The following is a 22,432-nucleotide window of genomic DNA, read 5'->3' on the forward strand; positions in this document are numbered from 1 at the left end:
CACACATACACCACTATGTCATCCAGCGGCACAGAATCTACCCAAGAACTACACTCTTATCTTTCGTCCAATCACATCATTCTGCACTCTCTTGCCCCTATTCCCAACCCTAGTTTCCCAAGCCACCTTCCCAATCACTCATTCCTCTCTGCCCCGCCCAGAAGTCGTGGCTATCCCCCCTCTTTCTTGTTCTAACTTTCGCGCCCCACTAGTTCTTCGCCAATCGGAGAAGTAATTGCCTCTTCCCTCCCCACCTCTTACTGGCGTTACGAGAAAGAAGATTTCTGATTGGTTTCTCTGGAGCAAGAGCGTGCCAATAACAGACAGACTTTTTTGGTGCGGAGGGGCAGCTAGTATTTTCGCTGGTGATTGGCTGGGGTGGTCAAGACAGGAAAATGGCTGCCAGCTCTTCTGTAGTCCCGGTGTCAGTGTCGGCTGCCGTGGTCCCCGCCCTGTCATCGAGCGGCGATTTCTCAAATTTGCGGGAAATTAAAAAGCAGCTGCTACTTATCGCGGGCCTTACCCGGGAGCGGGGCCTACTGCACAGTAGCAAATGGTAAGATGTCGGAGTCCGAGGGGACCGGGCTTGGATCCTCGGCCCTGGGAGTCTTTAGCTGATTCAGTTTGTGTGGGTGTTCCAGGTCTGCGGAGTTGGCCTTCTCCCTCCCGGCGTTGCCTCTGTCCGAGCTGCAGCCGCCGCCGCCTATTACAGAGGTAAGCACGTCTTCACATTGAGTGCTCCCCATCATCAGAAGAGATACTGAGTGCTCTGTCACCGGAAGGGAGCATACTGCTTAGCAGGGATGTTTGTAGGGGAAATTCAAGCATTCAAAGAGCTGGGTGTTTTAAGCGATTTTATCTGTATGTTTTTGCTGAGTTTTGAAAGACTTAGTGGTGCTCTTACTTAAGCTGGAGAGATTAGTAAACAATCCTTGCTTAAGATTTCAGCCTTTTAGGTTTTCTAGCTCAACCTAGATAGTATTCATAACGGGGAGAAGCGTCAAAGGTTTTTATTGGATTGGCCAAAAAGTTCCTTCGGTTTTAAAATAAAAATACAAATCACGCATTTTCACCAAGAAGTTTATTGAACAACGTATTCACTGTTCCACTACCTCCTCACATTTTTCAGGCAACTTCATAATTCCATCTTACCAAAAGTTTCTATCTTTTTTTTTTATCTTTTTTTTTTGCGGTACGCGGGCCTCTCACTGCTGTGGCCTCTCCCGTTGCGGAGCACAGGCTCCGGACGCGCAGGCTTAGCGGCCATGGCCCACGGGCCCAGTCGCTCCGCGGCATGTGGGATCTTCCCGGACCGGGGCACGAACCCGTGTCTCCTGCATCGGCAGGTGGACTCTCAACCATTGCGCCACCAGGGAAACCCCCAAAACTTTTTATCTTTTTGACCAAAGAACTGTTCCAGGTGCTTTTTACAGTCTTCCAGGGAATTGAAATTTTTTCCATTAAGAGAATTTTGTAAAGACCTAAATAAATGGAAATCCAAAGGTGCAATGTCTGGTGAATACAGCAGTTGAATCAGAACTTCCCAGCCAAGCTGTAACAGTTTTTGCCTGTTCATCAAAGAAACATGCAGTCGTGCGTTATCCTGATGGGAGATTATGCGTATTCTGTTGACTAATTCTGGAGGCTTTTCATCAAGTGCTGTTTCAGTTGGTCTAATTGGGAGCAGTACTCGTTGGAATTAATTGTTTGGTTTTCCGGAAGGAGCTCATAATAGAGGACGCCTTTCCAATTGCACCATATACACAACATCACCTTCTTTGGATGAAAACCGGCCTTTGGTGTGGTTGATGGTGGTTCATTTCGCTTGCTTCACGATCTCTTCTGTTCCACATTATTGTACAGTATCTATACACTTTTCATTGCCCGTCACAATTGTTTTAAAAATGGAACGTTTTCATTGCATTTAAGAGAGAAAAACACGTGCGGAAAAACAGTCAAGAAGGTTTTTTTCCGCTTAACTTACGTGTAACCCAAACATCGAAGCAATTCATATAACCAGGCTGGTGCAAATGATTTTCAACTCTTGATTTGGATATTTTGAGTATATCAGCTATCTCCTGCATGATATAACGTTGCTTGTTCTCAATTAACATCTCAATTTGATTGCTATCAGCTTCAACTGGTCTACCCAACCATGCAGCCTCATCCAGTGAGAAATCTCCTGCACGAAACTTTGCAGACCACTTTTGACACGTTCGATCAGTCACAGCACCATCTCCATACACTGCACAAATCTTTTTTTGCGTTTCAGTTGCATTTTTACCTTTCTTGAAATAATAAAGCATAATATGCGGAAAATGTTGCTTTTTTCCTTCTATCTTCAATATTAAAATGGCTACACAGAAGTTCACCAGTTTTGATAAGTTTTTAAAAAAATTAACCCTTGGGGCTTCCCTGGTGGCGCAGTGGTTGAGAGTCTGCCTGCCAATGCAGGAGACACGGGTTCGAGCCCTGGTCTGGGAGGATCCCACATGCCGCGGAGCAACTAGGCCTGTGAGCCACAACTACTGAGCCTGCGGGTCTGGAGCCTGTGTTCCGCAACAAGAGTGGCCGCGTTAGTGAGAGGCCCGCGCACCGCGATGAAGAGTGGCCCCTGCTTGCCGCACCTAGAGAAAGCCCTCGCACAGAAACGAAGACCCGGGCGTCCCTGGTGGCGCAGTGGTTGAGAATTTGCCTGCGGATGTAGGGGACACGGGTTTGTACCCTGGTCTGGGAAGATCCCACATGCCGCGGAGCGGCTGGTCCCGTGAGCCATGGCCGCTGAGCCTGCGCGTCCGGACCTGTGCTCCACAACGCGAGAGGCCACAACAGTGAGAGGCCCGCGTACCGCAAAAAAAAAAAAAAAAGAAACGAAGACCCAACACAGCCAAAAATAAATAATAAATAAATATTAAAAAAAAAAAAAACCCTGATGTGACAGCTGTCACAATACACTCTAACAGAATTGTTTCAAATGAAGTTAAAGACAACTAAGCACTACTAGAGCCATCTAATGGAAAAAACCGAATGGACTTTTTGGCCAGCCCAATACAACAGCACGAAACTGATTTTGGATCCAGACAGCTCTGGGTTCAAATCTCAGCCATACTAGTGACTTTTGGCAACTTAATTAACCTCCTGAGCCACAGTTTTCCCCATCTGTGGATAATAGTATTACTTTGTGGGGATATTGAGACAATTAAATGAGATAGGAATACATTTTATGTATGATCTATAGTATATATGTTTACATAGTCTGTGTCATCTGAAAGATCTTTATCATAATCCATTTTATTTTTCCTGAAGATGCCATTTCTTGATTACCACCCCCACCAACCACACACACACACACACACACACACACACACACACACACTTAAAAACAATGAATGTTCCTTAATCCAAAAGATACAATGCGGGTGAGAGAGGCAGGAGAAGAAATAAGTAAATGGTGAGTGTACGTGAAAAGGGCCACCACAATCCTAAGCTGAATGGCCATATTTAGGACATTTTCATCCAATGAAGAAAATATTGAACATAATTTTGGTTCCAGTTTTGTGCTGGTAATATTTGGACATGAAGGATGAGGAGAATGAAATTACTAAAGTTTTAATCAACTTATCCTTAGAATTTGCGGGGATTGTATGTTTTTACCTCAAATGTGCATCATTTCATTTTTTTTTTTTTACATAGAGAATTATAGCTGTGTTTTTTTGGTTTTTACAATACTAACATGTCAAAACTTCGTTGAAATACAAAAAGTGTAAGTAATTCCACAGCATGTTGCATTTATGTGGAAATTTAAAAGTCTGCCGAAGGAAAGGCATGTCACATATTAATGCTAGACATTTTTCATGACTTTCTCACTTTTTCCTCATATCAAATCCGTATTACTGGCTCCATTTTACAGATGAAGAAGTGAATACTCAGAGAAGCTAAGTAAGTTCCCTACTAATGTCTTGAAACCAGGAAATCAAGCAGTCAGAATTTAAATCCAAGTCCCTAACACTAAAGCATATGCAATTTCCCACAACATTTGCAGAAACAATAAAAGTTTCTGAGTGCATTGGTTTAGTTTTTTAAATTTTAATATTGTCCCCAAGCTTTTATTTTGAAAAAATGTTCTGTGACCTTACTTCATAAACTAATAAATAAGTATTAGGTTTTTGGGAGGAGGAAAATAATTATCCTTTCTTACATCTTGAAATTAATGAATATTCTTGGATTTGAACTTTCGTTATCCTGTTCCTAACCACTTACATTAACTTGTCTCTTTTTTAGGAGGATGCTCAGGATATGGATGCTTACACCCTGGCCAAGGCCTACTTTGACGTTAAAGAGTATGATCGGGCAGCACATTTCCTGCATGGCTGCAATAGCAAGAAAGCCTATTTCCTGTACATGTATTCTAGATATCTGGTGAGGGCCATTTTAAGATGTCATTCTGCTGTCAGTGAAGCATCCATATTTAGAATCCCAGTAGCAAGTTTAATCTTCAAATAGTTTAGCAAAAGTCTACTTGGTGAATGTACTTTATAAATACTTAGCAATAATAAAGAAGACATCATAAGTAAAGTAAAAAAAATGACAGTACGAAAGAAAATATAAAAATATTGGTAATATTCATTATTGACAAAGGTATGGGGCAGTAGACACTCTGTTTCAGGAGTAAAAGTAGTTTGGCGTTGGTTTGGTTGGCGTGCCTGTGGGTGAGATTTGGCACCCAGAACCACTGGGGCCTCAGCCCACCACCCACTTCTTGGTATGGGGAGATGAAACCCACGCCCCAACACGTGTGGGCTGCTGCTCTGGGCAGATTATGTCAATTTGAAATACTATGCCCAAACAATTCTTCCTTAAGAAACTTAGCTTGTCCAATAGAAATACTTCAGTGTGTGCACAAGGATATATATATGTACAGGGCTGTTCATTGAAGGGTTTTTTGTAATAGACAAAAAAATTAAAAACCTAAATAACCATTAGTCAAGAAATTCATTGTTAATTTTTGCCTGAAGTATTCTTTATTAAAATGTTGCAAAATGATGATTTTCTACTCCAGCACTCTCTTGAGTAGTAAATTCTAAGCAAGAGTCTGTCTTCCCCTTCTCCACTTATTTATGCATTTATCTAGTATCAGTATGGACTCAAGAATTCCTGTATTTTTAATTGTTTATAATTCATTATTTCACTTTATCATTTTGGTACTCAGATTATTCCAGATTTGGCTAGTGGGAGCCCCCGAATAGTTGTTTAAAATTAGTGACCAATAGTAGATGTCATTTTGGTTGGACTTTTTGGTTGAATCAGGCTGCTACAGGTTTCAGAATAAGCGGAAAAAAGACCTATTTATTGATTTTCTCTTACAGTCTGGAGAAAAGAAGAAGGATGATGAAACAGTTGACAGCCTAGGTATGAATTTCTTTCTCTTACCTTTTGGACTAAAACAAACTCTATAATGCCTACAGGAGCCAGGCAGTTAATATAAACATGGGAAGTGGACTGAAGAGGAGTCCACTGAGGAGGAGTTTGCAAATTGGAGAGCACAACTGGCTGGTTGTCACCCAACTCCCTCTGAGGGTTGCCCTATGGGAATGTGGGCCTGGTGTTGTCAGGGGCTTTCTTCCGCTGGCCCTAACCTGTTCCCTGCAACCTGAACCTGGAAATTTAGATTTTTAGTTGAGGCTTCTGAGTTTTCAGCATTGATAATTAATTCAGATTTTTAAAAACCTGTGTGGGCCTAACAAAATATGACTGCAGACCACTTATCAGTTGCAGTTTCTATAATAAAGTAAATGGACTGTGTAAGATGTCATTGGAGGGGGCTTCCCTGGTGGCGCAGTGGTTGGGAGTCCACCTGCCAGTGCAGGGGACATGGGTTCGTGCCCTGGTCCGGGATGATCCCACGTGCCGCGGAGCAGCTGGGCCCGTTAGCCATGGCCACTGAGGCTGCGCGTCTGGAGCCTGTGCTCCGCAACGGGAGAGGCCACAACAGTGAGAGGCCCACGTACCGCAAAAAAAAAAAAAAAAAAGATGTCATTGGCCACTTGTGAGTGTTTGCTGGAAGTTCCAGGTGTAACTTTGGTTGATGCCAAAGGGAATATCTAGGTCTATGAAATGAAAAACAGCAGTCTACCCTTAGATCAGAAACTCTGTTTCTTTCCTAGGCCCACTGGAGAAAGGTCAAGTGAAAAATGAGGCTCTCAGAGAATTGAGAGTGGAGCTCAGCAAAAAACACCAGGCTCGGGAGCTTGATGGATTTGGCCTTTATCTGTAAGTGTTATAGTAATTTGGAACTTATGTGAGATATTCTTCTGAGTAGAGGGGAGATGTTGTTAACTTCTGTGATCGTTCCCTTCTTTCCTAGGTATGGTGTGGTGCTTCGAAAGCTGGACTTGGTGAAAGAGGCCATTGATGTGTTTGTGGAGGCTACTCATGTTTTGCCTTTGCATTGGGGAGCCTGGCTAGAGCTCTGTAACTTGATTACAGACAAGGAGATGGTAAATTGAGTTGAGCTATGTAAAAAATCTTCTGCTTCAAGTCTTATGTAATTCTTTAATAATGGGGTAGGGGGAGAAAGTTTTGCTAAACCTTTCATTATAGCTACCTCTTTGCTCCTTCTCTAGTCTCTTTCACTGTTGGGATTTAGGTCTTTATTTGAAAGACTGATGTCTAGATCTTGTTTGGTAGTTGCTGTTGCATTTGCATTCAGTTGACTTAGAGTATCTTTTCATATTCATGTTTTCACATTCAAGTTTTACTGTAACTTGTTTTATAGACTAAATGTTATTATAGTTTCTCTACTAATTCCAAAGATGCTATAGGAACGATTTCTCTGATATCAAGAATTGAGTTAAAAACATTTTTAATGTTTCTTCTGAGCTCTCATAGGTCTCTGTTGAGATTTAGAGATTTGTTAATTAATGAAATAATGTATATGAAATTGCTTTATAAACTGCATTGTTTTATTAGTCATTGTTAGAGAACATTGTCTACAAAGTTTATTTTGCTGTTATTCAATAGTTAATAGAAGCAACAACACACTTCCTTTTGTTGGCTCTAAAGGACCAAGGGCTGGTTGATTTTCCCCAATAGTGATACATGCTACTACATTTGTGTCTGAAATCTCAATCTTGGTTTACTTGTATTTACCTATCTCTAACTGCCTACTAGACTTTCATTAAAAGTTTGTTTTATCTCTGAACTCAGAATATGCAAAACCAAATTTCTCATCTTGCCTACCAAATTCTCTTTCTTCCTCCCAACTTGATGGACTCTCAGTTGTATCTCTGTTTCTCAGGATGCACCCAGTCTTGACTCCTCAGAGTCATATTTTGTCTCTTCCCTTTCTCTTATTTTCCTTTATCTAGTCAGTCGCCAGACATTGCCATGGTTACCTTCTTGTCTGCATCTCTTTCTCTTGGTTTCCTTTGCTGTCTTGGTTATCATCTCAAATTTGGATTACTTAAAAGTAATAAATACTTTCTATCTAACTTTCCCATTTCCAAGCCATCTGACATACTGTTTCCAAACTTATTCTTAAAGCACCCATGTCATCATGTCATTCTCCTGTCGAAAATTGCAGTGGTTTCCTGTTGCATCCCATTTCCTGTTGCAGCATAGGACCCACCCTATCAGTTCAGTCTTATTTTTCCACTTCTTCCCAGCACATAGCCTCCCCTCAAACTGAGCTAGTTGCCTCATTCTATTTACCCACACTCATTATGACTGTTTTTCCTCTATTTTTATTGTCCTTACCTAGAATGTTGTCTTTCTTCTCTTCCTCTCCCTTTTTCTATTCAGTTTCTACCCATCCTCCAAGGCTCGCCTCAAATCCTGTCGTTTCTTTGAAGCTGTCCCCAGCTAGACCATTCCTCCCTATTCCTCCCTATTGTGCTTGTAAGTCCTGTTCACTTAATTGAACTGCCCTGTGTTCATTATTAGGTACTCTAATAAAATTTTGGCGATAAATTCTTTTAGACAATATAGTTCCTTGATGTTCATTTGGGAGAGAGGTCAAAGTATATTAAGTGTGTTCCTCTCTCTCCTGCTGCCAGCTGAAGTTCCTGTCTTTGCCAGACACCTGGATGAAAGAGTTTTTTCTGGCTCATATATACACAGAGTTGCAGTTGATAGAGGAGGCCCTGCAAAAGTATCAGAATCTCATTGATGTGGGCTTCTCTAAGAGCTCATATATTGTTTCCCAAATTGCAGTTGCCTATCACAATATCAGAGGTGAGTGAATAAGGACAACGAAATACCATCAAACCCTGAAGGTAGTGCTGTGTTGTTTTCTGAACTCTCTGTCTTCTTTCTGCAGATATCGACAAAGCCCTCTCTATTTTTAATGAGCTAAGGAAACAAGACCCTTACAGGATTGAAAATATGGACACATTCTCCAACCTTCTTTATGTCAGGGTGAGCTCCTTCCTTTGCTTGGACTTAAGCTCTTTTGTGCTTTGATCTCCTGGGTTGGATTGTCACCTAGTAGCATTAGCTACAAGAACAATTATGTAGGGGTTCCTTTTTCATGCTTAGATCGTCTTTCTTTTCTTTCAGAGCATGAAATCTGAGTTGAGTTATCTGGCTCACAACCTCTGTGAGATTGATAAATATCGTGTAGAAACATGCTGTGTAATTGGTAAGAGTCACCATCTTTTTTCTTTTTTTATCTTTATTGTGAGTAATCCAAATGTAAAAATAACAATAATATAAAAGTGTCAAAAGAAAAAAAGGGAATTCCCTGGCGGTCCAGTGGTTAGGACTCCGTGCACCCACTGCAGGGGACATGGGTTCGATGCCTGGTCGGGGAACTGGGATCCTGCATTCCTGCATGCCTCACAGCACAGCCAAAAAAAATAAGTGTCAAAGGTAACAAAATTGGGACTTCCTTGGTGGCGCAGTGGTTAAGAATCCGCCTGCCAATGCAGGGGACACGGGTTTGAGCCCTGGTCCAGGAATATCCCACATGCCGTGGAGCAACTGGGCCCTTGCTCCACAACTACTGAGCCTGTGCTCTAGAGCCCGTGTGCCACAACTACTGAGCCCACGTGCCTAGAGCCCGTGCTCCACAACAGAGAAGCCACCGTAATGAGGAGCCCACGCACCACAACAAAGAGTAGCCCCCGCTCACCACAACTAGAGAAATGCCGTGCACAGCAACGAAGACCCAACGCAGCCAAAAATAAATAAAATAAATTTATAAAAAAAAAAAAGGTAACAAAATTATATACAATAGAATGTGAAGGATCACTGTAATCCCACCCCCAAGATTGGTGGATATGACTCCAGAATATTTTTCTGTGTGAGTACTATAAATGGTGTATGTGTGTGTGTATGGTTTGCTTGCAAAAACTGTATCATTATACACACTGCTTTGTAATGTCCTTTTTTTTAACCTAACAATATATCTTTTCCATCTTTCCATGCTAGTACATGTAGAGTTGTATTGTATTATTTTTGATGGCTATTTAGTATTTTATTATATAGATGTGCCATTATTTTTATTTAATCGTTTTCTGTTGTATAAGTTGTGGCTAGTGTTTGTTAACATAAAAATTGCTTCAGGAAACATCTTTGTATGTATATATTTATTTTTACATGTTTATGCAACTATTTCTGTATAATTAGTTCCTTGAAAGGCTGGATCAAAAACGTGTGTATTTTTTATATATATATGTGGGTTTTTTATTTTAGTAAATTTATTTTATCTATTTTATTTTTGGCTGCGTTGGGTCTTTGTTGCTGCACGCGGGCTTTCTCTAGTTGTGGTGAGCGGGGGCTATTCTTCGTTGTGGTGCGTGGGCTTCCTATTGTGGTGGCTTCTCTTGTTGCAGAGCACGGGCTCTAGGCACGTGGGCTTCAGTAGTTGTGGCACACAGGCTTAGTTGCTTGGCGGATGTGGGATCTTCCTGGACCAGGGCTCGAACCCGTGTCCCCTGCATTGGCAGGCGGATTCTTAACCACTGCACCACCAGGGAAGTCCCTGTATTTTAAAATTATTATTTTATTTGTTTATTATTATTTTTTGCGGTATACGGGCCTCTCACTGTTGTGGCCTCTCCTGTTGTGGAGCACAGGCTCCGGATGCATAGGCTCAGCGGCCATGGCCCACGGGCCCAGCCGCTCTGCGGCATGTGGGATCCTCCCGGACTGGGGCATGAACCCGTGTCCCCTGCATTGGCAGGCGGACTCTCAACCACTGCGCCACCAAGGAAGCCCCTATTTATTTATTTTTTAGCCGTGTCGGGTCTTAGTTGCGACATGCAGGGTCCTTGTTGAGGCATGCAGGATCTTCTGTTGCGGTGTGGGCTCTTTGCTGCGACACGCGGGGTCTTTGTTGAGGCATGCAGGATCTTCTGTTGCGGCGTGGGCTCTTTGCTGTGGCACGCGGGCTTCTCTCTAGCTGTGGTGCGTGGGCTCCAGAGTGCATGGGCTCTGTAGTTGTGGCGTGTGGGCTCCAGAGTGTGTGGACTCTAGTTTGCAGCATGCAGGCTCAGTAGTTGTGGCGCACGGCTTAGTTGCCCCATGTCATGTGGGATCTTAGTTCCCTGACCAGGGATCGAACCCGTGTCCCCTGCATTGGAAGGCAGATTCTTTACCACTGGACCACCAGGGAGGTCCTGTGTATTTAAAAAAAAAAAAAAGCCTGTGTATTTTAAACTTACTAATATTACTAAAATGTTTGTAAGAATTTCCAATCCTATGAAAAGAGATGAGAGTGTATCTTTTTCTGTATCAGGGTGTCTCACTCTTGGCTCTATTGACATTTTTGGCTGATAATTTCTTTTGTGGGGGTCTGTCCTATACATTGCAGGGTGTTAGAAGTATACCCAGCTCTACCCACTAGATGTCAGTAACCTCCTTCCCCCAGTTGTGCAGATAAAGCCAAATAACCTCTTGGGGTCAGAATCATCCTTGGTTGAGAACCATGGCCCTATGTACTTGGCCACACTACTGTGACCTGATAATCAGTTGACATAAATAGATGAATGGCCACTCTTGGATAAAAGTGAACTTGGTTGGTTGTGATTGAAAGCCTAAGTTTCCTGGAGATGAAAGACCCTGTTCCTGGGTCTTTGGTGACACTGCATTGAGAACATACATTTGTATGTTAGGATGTTGTTAGTAAACTGATAGAATTTCAATTCAGTCATTCAATAAATATTTCCAGCCCTTTAGGAAGTTGTAGTGTAGTATGGGAAATAAATATTAAAAAAAGAAAAATCCTATGGGAACATAGGTAAGAGGAACAAATAATCTTTTCAATATCAGAGCATTGAGAATGAAGTATAAAGTCTGTTAAAGTGAGGATGGAACTCCAGTTTATTCAGAAAACATCTTTTGAACATCTTCTGAGTGCCAGATATGGTGGTTTGTGTTGCAGTATCTACCTCATTACCTACTGAGGAAGACCAGTAAGAAACAACTATAATATAGTGGGTTGAGGGTTATGATTGAAGTAAACATAGGATGCTAAGAGAGTATATAGGAAAAGTAGCTAATCTGATGAGGGAAGGCTTCTTGAGAAGGTGATACCTGAAGGATGGGCAGGAGAGAAAGAGTTCACTAAAGGAGGAGATGGATTGACTTGGGAAGGGTATTGCAGTGCAGAGGCATTGAAGTGTGAAACAGACAGTGATCCTGAAATAGTTTAGTGTCCTGAAGCATGGTGTGGGAGGAGGGAATGTATGAACGGGGCCAGATCTTGAAGAGCCTTTTGTGCCTTACTAAAAGTTTGGATTTTATTCTTAAGGCAGGAGAAGTCTTCTGAAGGATTTTAAACCAGAGAATGATAAATGTTTTTAGATTTTCATTTTCAAATGATAACAGGAGACAGTGTGCTGGGAGGATTAGAAAAAGGGCAAGACCAACAAGGAGGCTTTTGCAATAATCCAGTCTAGAGATGATGAGAGCCCAAGCTGAGGTATTGGCAGGAGGAATGAAGAGAGGCGATTAGATTTAGAAGATATTTAGGAAGTAGAACTTACAGGAATTGGTGAATGGGTAACCAGATTGATAACAGTGTCCTTCACCTGAAGAAAGGAAATAGAGGTAGGGGAGATAATGAACTGTTCCTTTTTTAGCTTACTAACTTAAAGCCAGTTAAAATCAAAGGATATGGGCTTCCCTGGTGGTTCAGTGGTTGAGAGTCCGCCTGGCAATGCAGGGGACACGGGTTCGTGCCCCGGTCCGGGAAGATCCCACATGCCGTGGGGTGGCTGGGCCCGTGAGCCATGACCGCTGAGCCTGCGCATCCGGAGCCTGTGCACCGCAACAGGAGAGGCCACAGCAGTGAGAGGCCCGCGTACCGCAAAAAATAAACCAAACAAAACAAAATCAAAGGATACGTACATATGAAGAGTAATGCTTTAGGAGTTTCTGTTTTTTTTTATTTTATGTATTTATTTATTTTTTGGCCATGCCTCGTGGCTTGCAGGATCTTATTTCCCGGACCAGGGTTTGAACACTGGCCCTTGGCAGTGAGAGTGCGGAGTCCTAACCACTGGACTGCCAGGGAATTCCCATCTGGTTTTTTAAATAATCGTTTGATTGGTAAACTTCTTAATGAACTGTTTGTTCTTCAGTGTATCTGTAATGCCTAGCGAAGTTCCTGACTTATGGTCAATAAATGTTTGTTGAATTCAGCCCACCTATCTTAAAAATCAAGAAAAAGGAACATTAGATATGACAAAAAATATATTTCAGCTTTCACAAAGGAGAAAGAAGGGTGGAGAGAGACGAGAAGAAACTGAAGACCTGAAAGAGAATGAAACAACTTAAGAATAGAGTGATGGCAAGAATCTCCTACTTGTTTAGTCCTTGCTTCTGCAGTTATGTCTTGATGTGAATTGAATGCTTCCTCTGCATCTTTTCTGGAGTCCCAGTCTCTGAGAGGCAGCTTTACACACACACACACACACACACACACACACACACACACACACATACACACAAACAAATACGTATATGTATTTATATATGTATATATTACAGTATAGCATGGTTAAGATTTGGACTCTGGAACAAAACTGCCCAAGTTTAAATCTTGGTTTTGTTACTAACTAGCTGTGTGACATTGGATTTAACTTCTGTGTGCTATACTTTCCTCATCCATAAAGGGATAATAACAGTAGAACATTCTCCCATGTATTCGTTGTGAGGAGTAAGTAAATTAACATATAAAAAGCACTTTTAACAATGTAAGTTGCCCAGCACATTGTAATCATTCAGTACATTTTAGCTGTTCCAACTGGTCAGAAAATCTCATCTACTTAATCTTTGCCCAGAACTTGCCTGTTCTGACTTCCTTAACACCTCCTTTTCATCCTGACTCCTTTAGCAGCTAAAGCTTATACCCTTGCTACCACTACTTCACTTCTCCTATTCTATTACAGAAGTTAACCTTTGGACAATCTGCCTAGAGTTTGCTTATTCCTCTGTCTCTGGGTCTGAGTCAGTGGCAGAAGCAAAGGTATCCTTTTATAGGACATAAAGCCCTCCATCTTTTTTCCCAGGTGAATGTGAACTTGAATGATCTTAGGTGATACAGACAATTGTTATAAATAATTTCTCCTGAATCAAACTGACAGCTGAATCTAGACAAATTAAAAGCAAAGACAAACACATATATAGAAATCTTATTACTTGTTTTTTACCAAAGTGGAATTGTATAATTTCTCTGCAATTTGCTTTTTCCGTTTGACAGTATATCATTATCTCTGTAAATTAGTATATATACATTTAAATCCATCTTTTTATCTAGTTTATGCACATGCAATTTATACATAACGGAAATTTTTTTAAAGTGCAGGTTTTTTTTCCCTCACTGCACCTTTCCTCCTTTAACATACTTGTGTTAGCATGTCCCATACCACATGAAACATACACATACACATACACATATGCAGGGTTTAATGGGCTGTTTGCTTACAAAAATAGGATCATATTACACACATTTCTCTGTATTTTACTTTTCTCACTCAACAATATCTCATGAAAAATCCCTCAGAGTCTTGGTATATCTCAAATTGTTTTTCTTCTTTTATTATTTATTATTTTTATTTATTTATTTTTTTAAATGAATTTATTCATTTATTTAATTTTTGGCTGCATTGGGTCTTTGCTGCTGCACGCGGGTTTTCTCTAGTTGTGGCGAGCGGGGGCTACTCTGTTGCAGTGCGGATTCTTAACGACTGCGCCACCAGGGAAGCCCTCTTTTTTTTTAAAAAAATTGAGGTATAGTTGATTTACAGTATTAGTTTCAGGTGTACAACATAGTGATTCAAGTTTTTTATAGATTATACTCCGTTTAAAGTTCTATAAAATATTGGCCATATTCCCTGTGCTGTACAATATTTCCTTGTAGCTTATTTATTTTACACGTAGTAGTTTGTACCTCTTAATCCCCTATGCCTATCTTGCCCTCCCCACTTCCCTCTCCCCATAGGTAACCACTAGTTTGTTCTCTGTATCTGTGAGTCTGTTTCTGTTCTGTTATATTCATTCATTTGTTTTATCTTTTAGATTCCATGTATAAGTGATAATAGATAGTTTGTCTTTCTCAAATTGACATTTCACTAAGCATAATACCTTCCAGATCCATCCATGTTGTTGCAAATGGCAAAATTTCATTCTTTTTAATGGCTGAGTAGTAGTCCATTATGTATGTATACCACATCTTCTTTATCCATTCCTCTGTTGATGGACACTTAGGTTGCTTCCATATCTTGGCTATTGTAAATAATATTGCTGTGAACATTGGGGTGCATGTATCTTTTCAAATTTGTGTTTTTGTTTTCCTTGAATATATACCCAGAAGTGGAATTGTTAGATCATATCGTAGTTCTATTTTCAGGTTTTTGAGGAACCTCCATACTGTTCTCCCTAGTGGCTGCACCAATTAACATTCCTACCAACAGTGTACAAATGTTCCCTTCTCTCCACATCCTCACTAACATTTGTTATTTGTGGTCTTTTTGATGATAGCCATTCTGACAGTTGTGAGGTGATATCTCATTGTGGTTTTGATTTGCTTTTCTTTTTTTTAAAAAAAAAAAATTATTTATTTATTTTTGGCTGTGTAGGGTCCTTGTTACTGCACGTGGGCTTTCTTTTAGTTGCGGTTTTCTTCTAGGAGTTGCTGCACATGGGCTTTCTTTTAGTTAGGCTTTCTTTTAGTTGGGGGCTACTCTTTGTTGTGGTGTGTGGGCTTCTTATTGCGGTGGCTTCTCTTGTTGCGGAACATGGGTTCTAGGCACGCGGGCTTCAGTAGTTGTGGCGCATGGTCTCAGTAGTTGTGGCTCATGGACTCTAGAGCGCAGGGTCAATAGTTGTGGCACACGGGCTTAGCTGCTCTGCGGCATGTGGGATCTTCCTGGACCAGGGCTCAAACCCGTGTCCCCTGCATTGGCAGGTGGATTCTTAACCACTGCGCCACCAGGGAAGCCCCATGATTTGCTTTTCTGATGATTAATGATATTGAGCATCTTTTCATGTGCCTATTGGCCATCTGTACGTCTTCTTTGGAAAAATGTCTATCAAGTCTTCTGACCATTTCTTGACTGGGTTGTTTGTTTTTTTGATATTAAGTTGTATGAACTGTTTATATATTTTGGATATCATTTGCAAATATTTTCTCCCATTCAGTAAGCTGTCTTTTTGTTTTGTTTTGTTTTGTTTTAATTAATTAATTTATTTTTGGCTGCATTGGGTTTTTGTTGCTGTGCATAGGCTTTCTCTAGTTGTGACAAGCAGGGGCTACTCTTCGTTGCGGTTCACAGGCTTCTCATTGTGGTGGCTTCTCTTGTTGTGGAGCACGGGCTCTAGGCGCGCAGGCTTCAGTACTTGGGCTTGTGGGCTCTAGAGCACGGGCTCAGTTGTTGTGGTGCATGGGTTTAGTTGCTCCACGGCATGTAGGATCAAACCCATGTCTCCTGCATTGGCAGGTGGATTCTTAACCACTGTGCCACCAGGGAAGTCCCTGTCTTTTCGTTTTGTTGATTGTTTTGTTTGCTGTGCAAAAGCTTTTCAGTCTAATTAGATCACATTTGTTTATTTTTGCTTTTGTTTCTTTGCCTTAGGTGATGGATCCAAAAAAATATTGCTATGATTCCTGTCAAAGAGTGTTTTGCCTCTGTTTTCTCCTAGGAGTTTTAATGGTTTCTGTTCTTACATTTAGATCTTTAATCCATTTTGAGTTTATTTTTTTATATGGTATGAGAAAATGTTCTAATTTCATTCTGTTACATGTAGCTGTCCAGTTTTCCCAGCATCACTTATTGGAGGCGGTCTTTTCCCCATTGTATATTCTTGCCTCCTTTGTCATGATTAATTAACCATAAGTGCGTGAGTTTCTGGACCAGTACCATACTGTTTTGATCACTGTAGCTTAGTAGTATAGTCTGAAGTCAGGGAATGTGATGCTTCCTGTTTTGTTCTTCTTTCTCAAGATTGTTTTGTCTGTTCAAGGTCTTTTGTGTTCCCGTACAAATTTTGGGATTATTTGTTCTGGTTCTGTGAAAAATCCCATTGGTATTTTTTTTTAAATATTTATTTATTTATTTGGCTGCACTGGGTCTTAGTTGCAGCACACAGAATATTCATTGCCGCGTGTGGCGTCTTTGTTGCAGCATGCGGGATCTTTAGTTGTGGCATGTGGGATCTTTAGTTGTGGCATGCGGGATCTCGTTCCCTGACCAGGGATTAAATCTGGGCCCCCTGCATTGGGAGCACAGAGTCTTAACCACTGGACCACCAGGGAAGTCCCACCGTTGGTATTTTGTTAGGGATTGCATTGAATCTGTAGGTTGTCTTGGGTAGTATGGTCATTTTAATAATATTAATGGTTCAAATCCATAAACAAAGTGTATCTTTCTGTTTGTGTCTTCATTTTCTTTCATCAGTGTATTATAGTTTTCTGAGTACAAGTCTTTTAACTCCTTAATTAGATTTACTCCTAGGTATTTTATTTTTTTGGGTGTGATTGTAAATGGGATTGTTTCATTAATTTCTCTTTCTGGTAGTTTGTCATTAGTGTATAGAAATGCAACAGATTTCTGTATTAATTTTGTAGTGTGCAACTTTACTGAATTCATTGATGAGCTCTAGTAATTTTTTGGTGACATCTTTAGGATTTTCTATGTATAGAATCATGTCATCTGTAAACAGTGGCAGTTTTACTTCTTCCTTTCTAATTTGGATTCCTTTTATTTCTTTTTCTTATCCGATTGCTGTGGCTAAGACTTTGAGTACTACATTGAAAAAAGTCACAAAAGTGGGCATCCTTGATTTTTTTCCTGATCTTAGAGGAAAAGTTTTTAGCTTTTCACCTTTGAGTATGATGTTAGCTGTGGGCTTATCATATATGGCCTTTATTATGTTGATGTTCCCTCTATACCTACTTTGTGGAGAGTTTTTATCATAAATGCATGTTGAATTTTGTCAAAAGCTTTTTCTGTATCAAGATGATCATATAATTTTTATTCTTTGTTTTGTTAGTGTGGTGTATCACATTGATTGATTTGCAGATATTGAACCATCCTTGCATCCCTGGGATAAATCCCACTTGATCATGATGTATGATCCTTTTAATGTATTGTTGGATTCAGTTTGCTAATACTTTATTGAGGATTTTTTCATCTATGTTCATTAGTGATATTGGCCTGTAATTTTCTTTTTTTGTGGTATCTTTGGTTTTGGTATCAGGGTGATGCTGGCTTTGTAGAATGAGTTTGGAAACATTTCTTGCTCTGCAATTTTTTGGAATAATTTGGAAAAGATAAGTGTTAGCTCTTATCTAAATGTTTGGTAAAATTCACCTGTGAAGCCATCTGGTTCTGGACTTTTTTGTTGGGAGTTGTTTTATTACTGATTCATTTTCATTACTGGTAATTGGTCTGTTCATACTTTCTACTTATTCCTGATTTAATCTTGGGAGCTTATACATTTCTAGGAATATGTCCATTTCTTCTAGGTTGTCCATTTTATTGGTATATATTAAAAATAGCTTTATTGAGGGATAATTTACATAACATAAAATTTACTTATCTTAAGCTTACAGTTCACTGAGTTTTTGCTAATTTATACAGTTGTGTAACCATAATCATAATCCAGTTTAGAACACTCCATCATCCCAAAAAGTTCCCTTGGGTCTATTTGCAGTCAACCCTACTCCCAATCCCCAGCAGATCTGCCTTCTATCTGTATAGTTTTGCATTTTCTGGAAATTTCATATAAGTGGAATCTTGGAATATTTAGTCTTATTGTCTAGCTTTTTTCACTGAGCTCTTTTTCAAGGTTTGTCCATGTTGCAACATATGTCAGTAGTTCTTCTCTTTTTACTGCTGAGAAGTATTTCGTTGTCTGGATATATACTACATTTCGTTTATCCATTTACTAGTTAGTATAAGAAAGATGGCCTTTATTCCCTTTCTTCAAATAAAAGTTTTTATAGAATCTTAAAATCTTTCATATATTCTTTTTAAGACCAATGATAATAGAACTTCCTTGATTCTTGTGGAAGAGGGGAGTTCAGAGTGCTACCTTTTTAATCCTTTAGGTACCTCCTTAGAAACCTAGGAAGATAGTTGGAAAACCACCAATCTAAAGCATACTCTAGGAATTTCCTACCCTTTATTAAGGAAATATATGTATAAGTGCTATATTGAGAGGAAATAAAATGAAGAAAATCTTTGTGGTGTTAGGAAACTTTTTTTTTAAAAACACCAGAATGTGTAATAGATAAAATATATTTTCCAAGGGAATGATGATGTTGCCCATATGTAGAATTTGGCTTTTCTGCAAGGACTTTGGGGGAATGGGTTATGGTTCATGCCTACTCTGTGGAATGCTGCCTATTTTAGTGACTTATTTTTGCCTTTCTAGTTATTTATATATTTTGTTTGTTTGTCTTTCAATTAGGCAATTATTATAGTTTGCGTTCTCAGCATGAGAAAGCAGCCTTGTATTTCCAGAGAGCACTGAAATTGAATCCTCGGTATCTTGGTGCCTGGACGCTGATGGGACATGAGTACATGGAAATGAAGAACACATCTGCTGCTATTCAGGCTTATAGGTGAGCATTTAGTTGGAGGGGGAGATGGAGCAGATTGTTGTGATTTTAGGAGTCTCTATTGAGCCTGCAAGTCGCTAACTTTGACTCTGCTCTCTTACCAGTCTCTCTTCCATTTCTTAGGCATGCTATTGAGGTCAATAAGCGGGACTACAGAGCCTGGTATGGCCTTGGGCAGACCTATGAAATCCTTAAGATGCCATTTTATTGCCTTTATTATTATAGACGGGCCCACCAGCTTCGGTAAGTCGGGCCACTTGATGATGTGTTTGTTGTGGGAAGGGCTGACACTCTTCTTTCTCTTTTGATAGCTATTGAAGAATCACAGTGAATGGTTTTGACTCTTAGAGACCTGAGTTTAAACATGCCATATGTTGTTTGGTCATTTTTATGTAGTGTATTCTACTAACGTGTTAATTGTATAATTGTGAACACAAAATAATATAATTACATGAAGTATTGGATTAAAGCCCATTCCCTTCATAGCTTTGAAATAGTGGTGGTGGTTCCTCAAGGGAGGACTTCAGTTTTTGCTTGGATTTCCTATTTCTTTTCCCTCTCAGGCCCAATGATTCTCGTATGCTGGTCGCTTTAGGAGAATGTTATGAGAAACTCAATCAACTAGTGGAAGCCAAAAAGGTATCTGAAATTGGGTCCTGAAGAGTTTGTGTGGAAATCCGCTGTTTGGATGAGGGGTTGAGCTATCTGTGCTTAATTTTCCTTCATGTAGATCTATCTACATAGGGAAGTCTGAATATTTATAGGCACATAGGGTGTATAAAGCAAAGTTGGGCTGACATCATTAGTGGGAATGTTAGTATGTAGCCTGGACCTATCAGATCTAGTAAAAATGCTTTGTATTCTCCAAGTCTGAACTTCTGGGAGACTTGCAGGACCTGAGTCTCTATGTGATTAGTCATGGCACATGGGGCAGTGGTTGAAGTGACCGGTTTATTTATTTTTTTGACAGTGCTATTGGAGAGCTTACGCCGTGGGAGATGTGGAAAAGATGGCTCTGGTGAAACTGGCAAAGTGAGTGAAAGAGTGACACGCTAGTGATATTTCTGTTGGCTTCTCTGGTGAGGTGGGTCCTGCACATTCTAGAGCTTCCCATCCATCATCTACATGAATGAGGGGATGTAGCACAGTGTATGATTACTGATCTGGAAATTTAGCCATCTCGACTCAAAAGAATGCTACTTCTCTTTGAAGAGGAATTGTTTTCCTATTTGGAAAATTCAAGAATGAATTGAAAGAAATGAAATTTTTATGTCAGAGCAGTCTAGGAAAACTACTTTAGGTACTAATCTCCTCCTGATAAGGCCCAGGAAAATAAGGAATAACTCAGAAATGATAAGGAAAGAGGTTCTTAAATGCAATTTCATTCCTGCCAGTTCTTTTCTGGATTCTTACAAAACATGTGAATTGCTTGGTATCTTTTTTAATCTCACTCAGGGTATTACCAGGGAATTTTTGCAATGGTATATTATCCAGCTTAAGTGTTTACTAACTTTTCCTCCATCACCAGTAGCAGAGTAATGATTCTAAGCTTTGATGAAGTAACCACCACCTCTGGGCACTAATACTATTCTGGGTCCCACTGTGTCATTTATGTCAAAATTTGTACTTGTCTATGTATTATCATTTTTTTATCTTAACTGTGTGCTTTTACTTTTTATCACTAGCTTGCTTTGAGATATGATTTATACTTAAAGACCAATTTCTTTTGTAGGCTTCATGAACAGTTGACTGAGTCAGAACAGGCAGCCCAATGTTACATCAAATATATCCAAGATATCTATTCGTGTGGGGTATGTGTCATGAGCATGAGAATTGGGTCGCTGATCTTATTCTTGTCACCTCAGTCATTCCTGATTTCCTTATCTAGGAAATAGTGGAACACTTGGAGGAGAGCACTGCTTTCCGCTATCTGGCCCAGTATTATTTTAAGTGCAAGCTGTGGGATGAAGCTTCAGCTTGTGCCCAAAAGTGCTGTGCATTCAATGATGTGAGTATCGGTTCTTTAGTAAAAGGTTTGGATTTTAGGTTCTAGCACATGACTTTACTATGATCTGGGGGTGGAAAGTGGAAGGTGGTTAAGAGGGTGAGTGGTTTGCATTCAATCTGTAGATTGCTTTGGGTAGAATAGTCATTTTCACAATATTGATTCTTCCAATCCAAGAACATGGTCTATTTCTCCATCTGTTTAAGTCATCTTTGATTTCTTTCATCAGTGTTTAATAGTTTTCTGAGTACAAGTCTTTCACCTCCTTAGGCAGGTTTATTCCTAGGTATTTTATTCTTTTTGTGCGATGGCAAATGGGGTTGTTTCCTTAATTTCTCTGATTTTTCATTGTTGGTGTATTGGAATGCCAGAGATTTCTGTGCATTAATTTTGTATCCTGCAACCTTACCAAATTAATTGATTAGTTCTAGTAGTTTTCTGGGGGCATCTTTAGGATTTTCTATGTATAGTATCACGTCATCTGCAAACAGTGACAGTTTTACTTCTTCTCTTCCAATTTGTATTCCTTTTATTTCTTTTTCTTCTCTGATTGCCGTGGCTCAAGAGGGAGGGGATATGGGGACATATGTATGCATATGGCTGACTCACTTTGGTGTGCAATAGAAACTAACACAGTATTGTGAAGCAATTATACTCCAATAAAGATTAAAAAAAAATAAAACAGGGTGACTGGAAAGGCTACCTTGTTCTGTGGAACTTTGTATGTCAGTATTTTATTCTTTCTTTCTTTTTTTTTTTTTTTTTTGGTATGTCAGTATTTTAGAAACTGTTTTTGAGAAAAGCCTTGGACATATTTTGACACATTTGCCTGACTTTGTTTCAGACCCGGGAAGAAGGTAAGGCCTTGCTCCGGCAAATCCTACAGCTTCGGAACCAAGGCGAGACTCCCTCCACCGAGATGCCTGCTCCCTTTTTCCTCCCTGCTTCACTGTCTGCTAACAACACTCCCACACGCAGAGTTTCTCCACTCAACCTGTCTTCAGTCACACCATAGTTGGCTACTTTCAAGCCAGCACATTGCCAGACCCATATTAAGCCTTACCTCCATGTAAAGAACAGCCACGTCTATTCTTCCAAGGACCTTAGTTCTTTTTGTTTGTACACATGGAAACAGCTCCTTGGGGAGTTTATAGAATCACCTGCACAGTAGACTGACAGAAGAATCCTGGCAGGAACAGAGTCTGTCTTTGCCAGTTTGAAGCACTTCTATCTCCCTTCTGTTCAGAGTGGCTATAGATCTTGGCCTTTTTCCCCAGACCTTTTTGCCCCCCCAAAACATCCCTTCAACAGCACTTTAGCACAGGCAACGCTACAGGGACAAAGTTTAAATGCTGCTG

General features: G+C 40.2%; 1 protein-coding gene and 1 non-coding gene across 3 annotated transcripts; both read left to right on the forward strand.

Annotated features, from left to right (window-relative positions):
* Window positions 1–378: 378 nt before the first annotated feature.
* Window positions 379–22,127, forward strand: CDC23 (cell division cycle 23). Of its 2 annotated transcripts, none has more exons than XM_027096456.1 (16): window positions 379–556; window positions 642–714; window positions 4,282–4,419; window positions 5,367–5,404; window positions 6,160–6,270; window positions 6,365–6,497; window positions 8,055–8,232; window positions 8,318–8,415; window positions 8,557–8,638; window positions 18,919–19,072; window positions 19,193–19,312; window positions 19,633–19,708; window positions 20,040–20,101; window positions 20,802–20,880; window positions 20,958–21,077; window positions 21,919–22,127. In XM_027096456.1, the coding sequence occupies exons 1-16, from the start codon at window positions 396–398 to the stop codon at window positions 22,087–22,089; spliced, it is 1,794 nt and encodes a 597-aa protein (XP_026952257.1). In that variant the 5' UTR covers window positions 379–395; the 3' UTR covers window positions 22,090–22,127. The 2 variants fall into 2 exon arrangements, with proteins under 2 accessions (XP_026952257.1, XP_026952247.1); XM_027096446.1 differs by having other exon boundaries at window positions 380–556; window positions 5,367–5,409; window positions 6,165–6,270.
* On the forward strand, window positions 4,674–4,795 carry LOC113617716 (small nucleolar RNA ACA64). The gene has a single exon (XR_003431726.1). It is a non-coding gene; the product is annotated as a small nucleolar RNA ACA64 (small nucleolar RNA).
* Window positions 22,128–22,432: the final 305 nt, after the last annotated feature.

This window comes from Aethalodelphis obliquidens, unplaced genomic scaffold, assembly GCF_003676395.1.
Source record: "Aethalodelphis obliquidens isolate GAN/ISIS:26980383/991018 unplaced genomic scaffold, ASM367639v1 scaffold4, whole genome shotgun sequence".
Taxonomy (NCBI): Eukaryota; Metazoa; Chordata; class Mammalia; order Artiodactyla; family Delphinidae; genus Aethalodelphis; species Aethalodelphis obliquidens.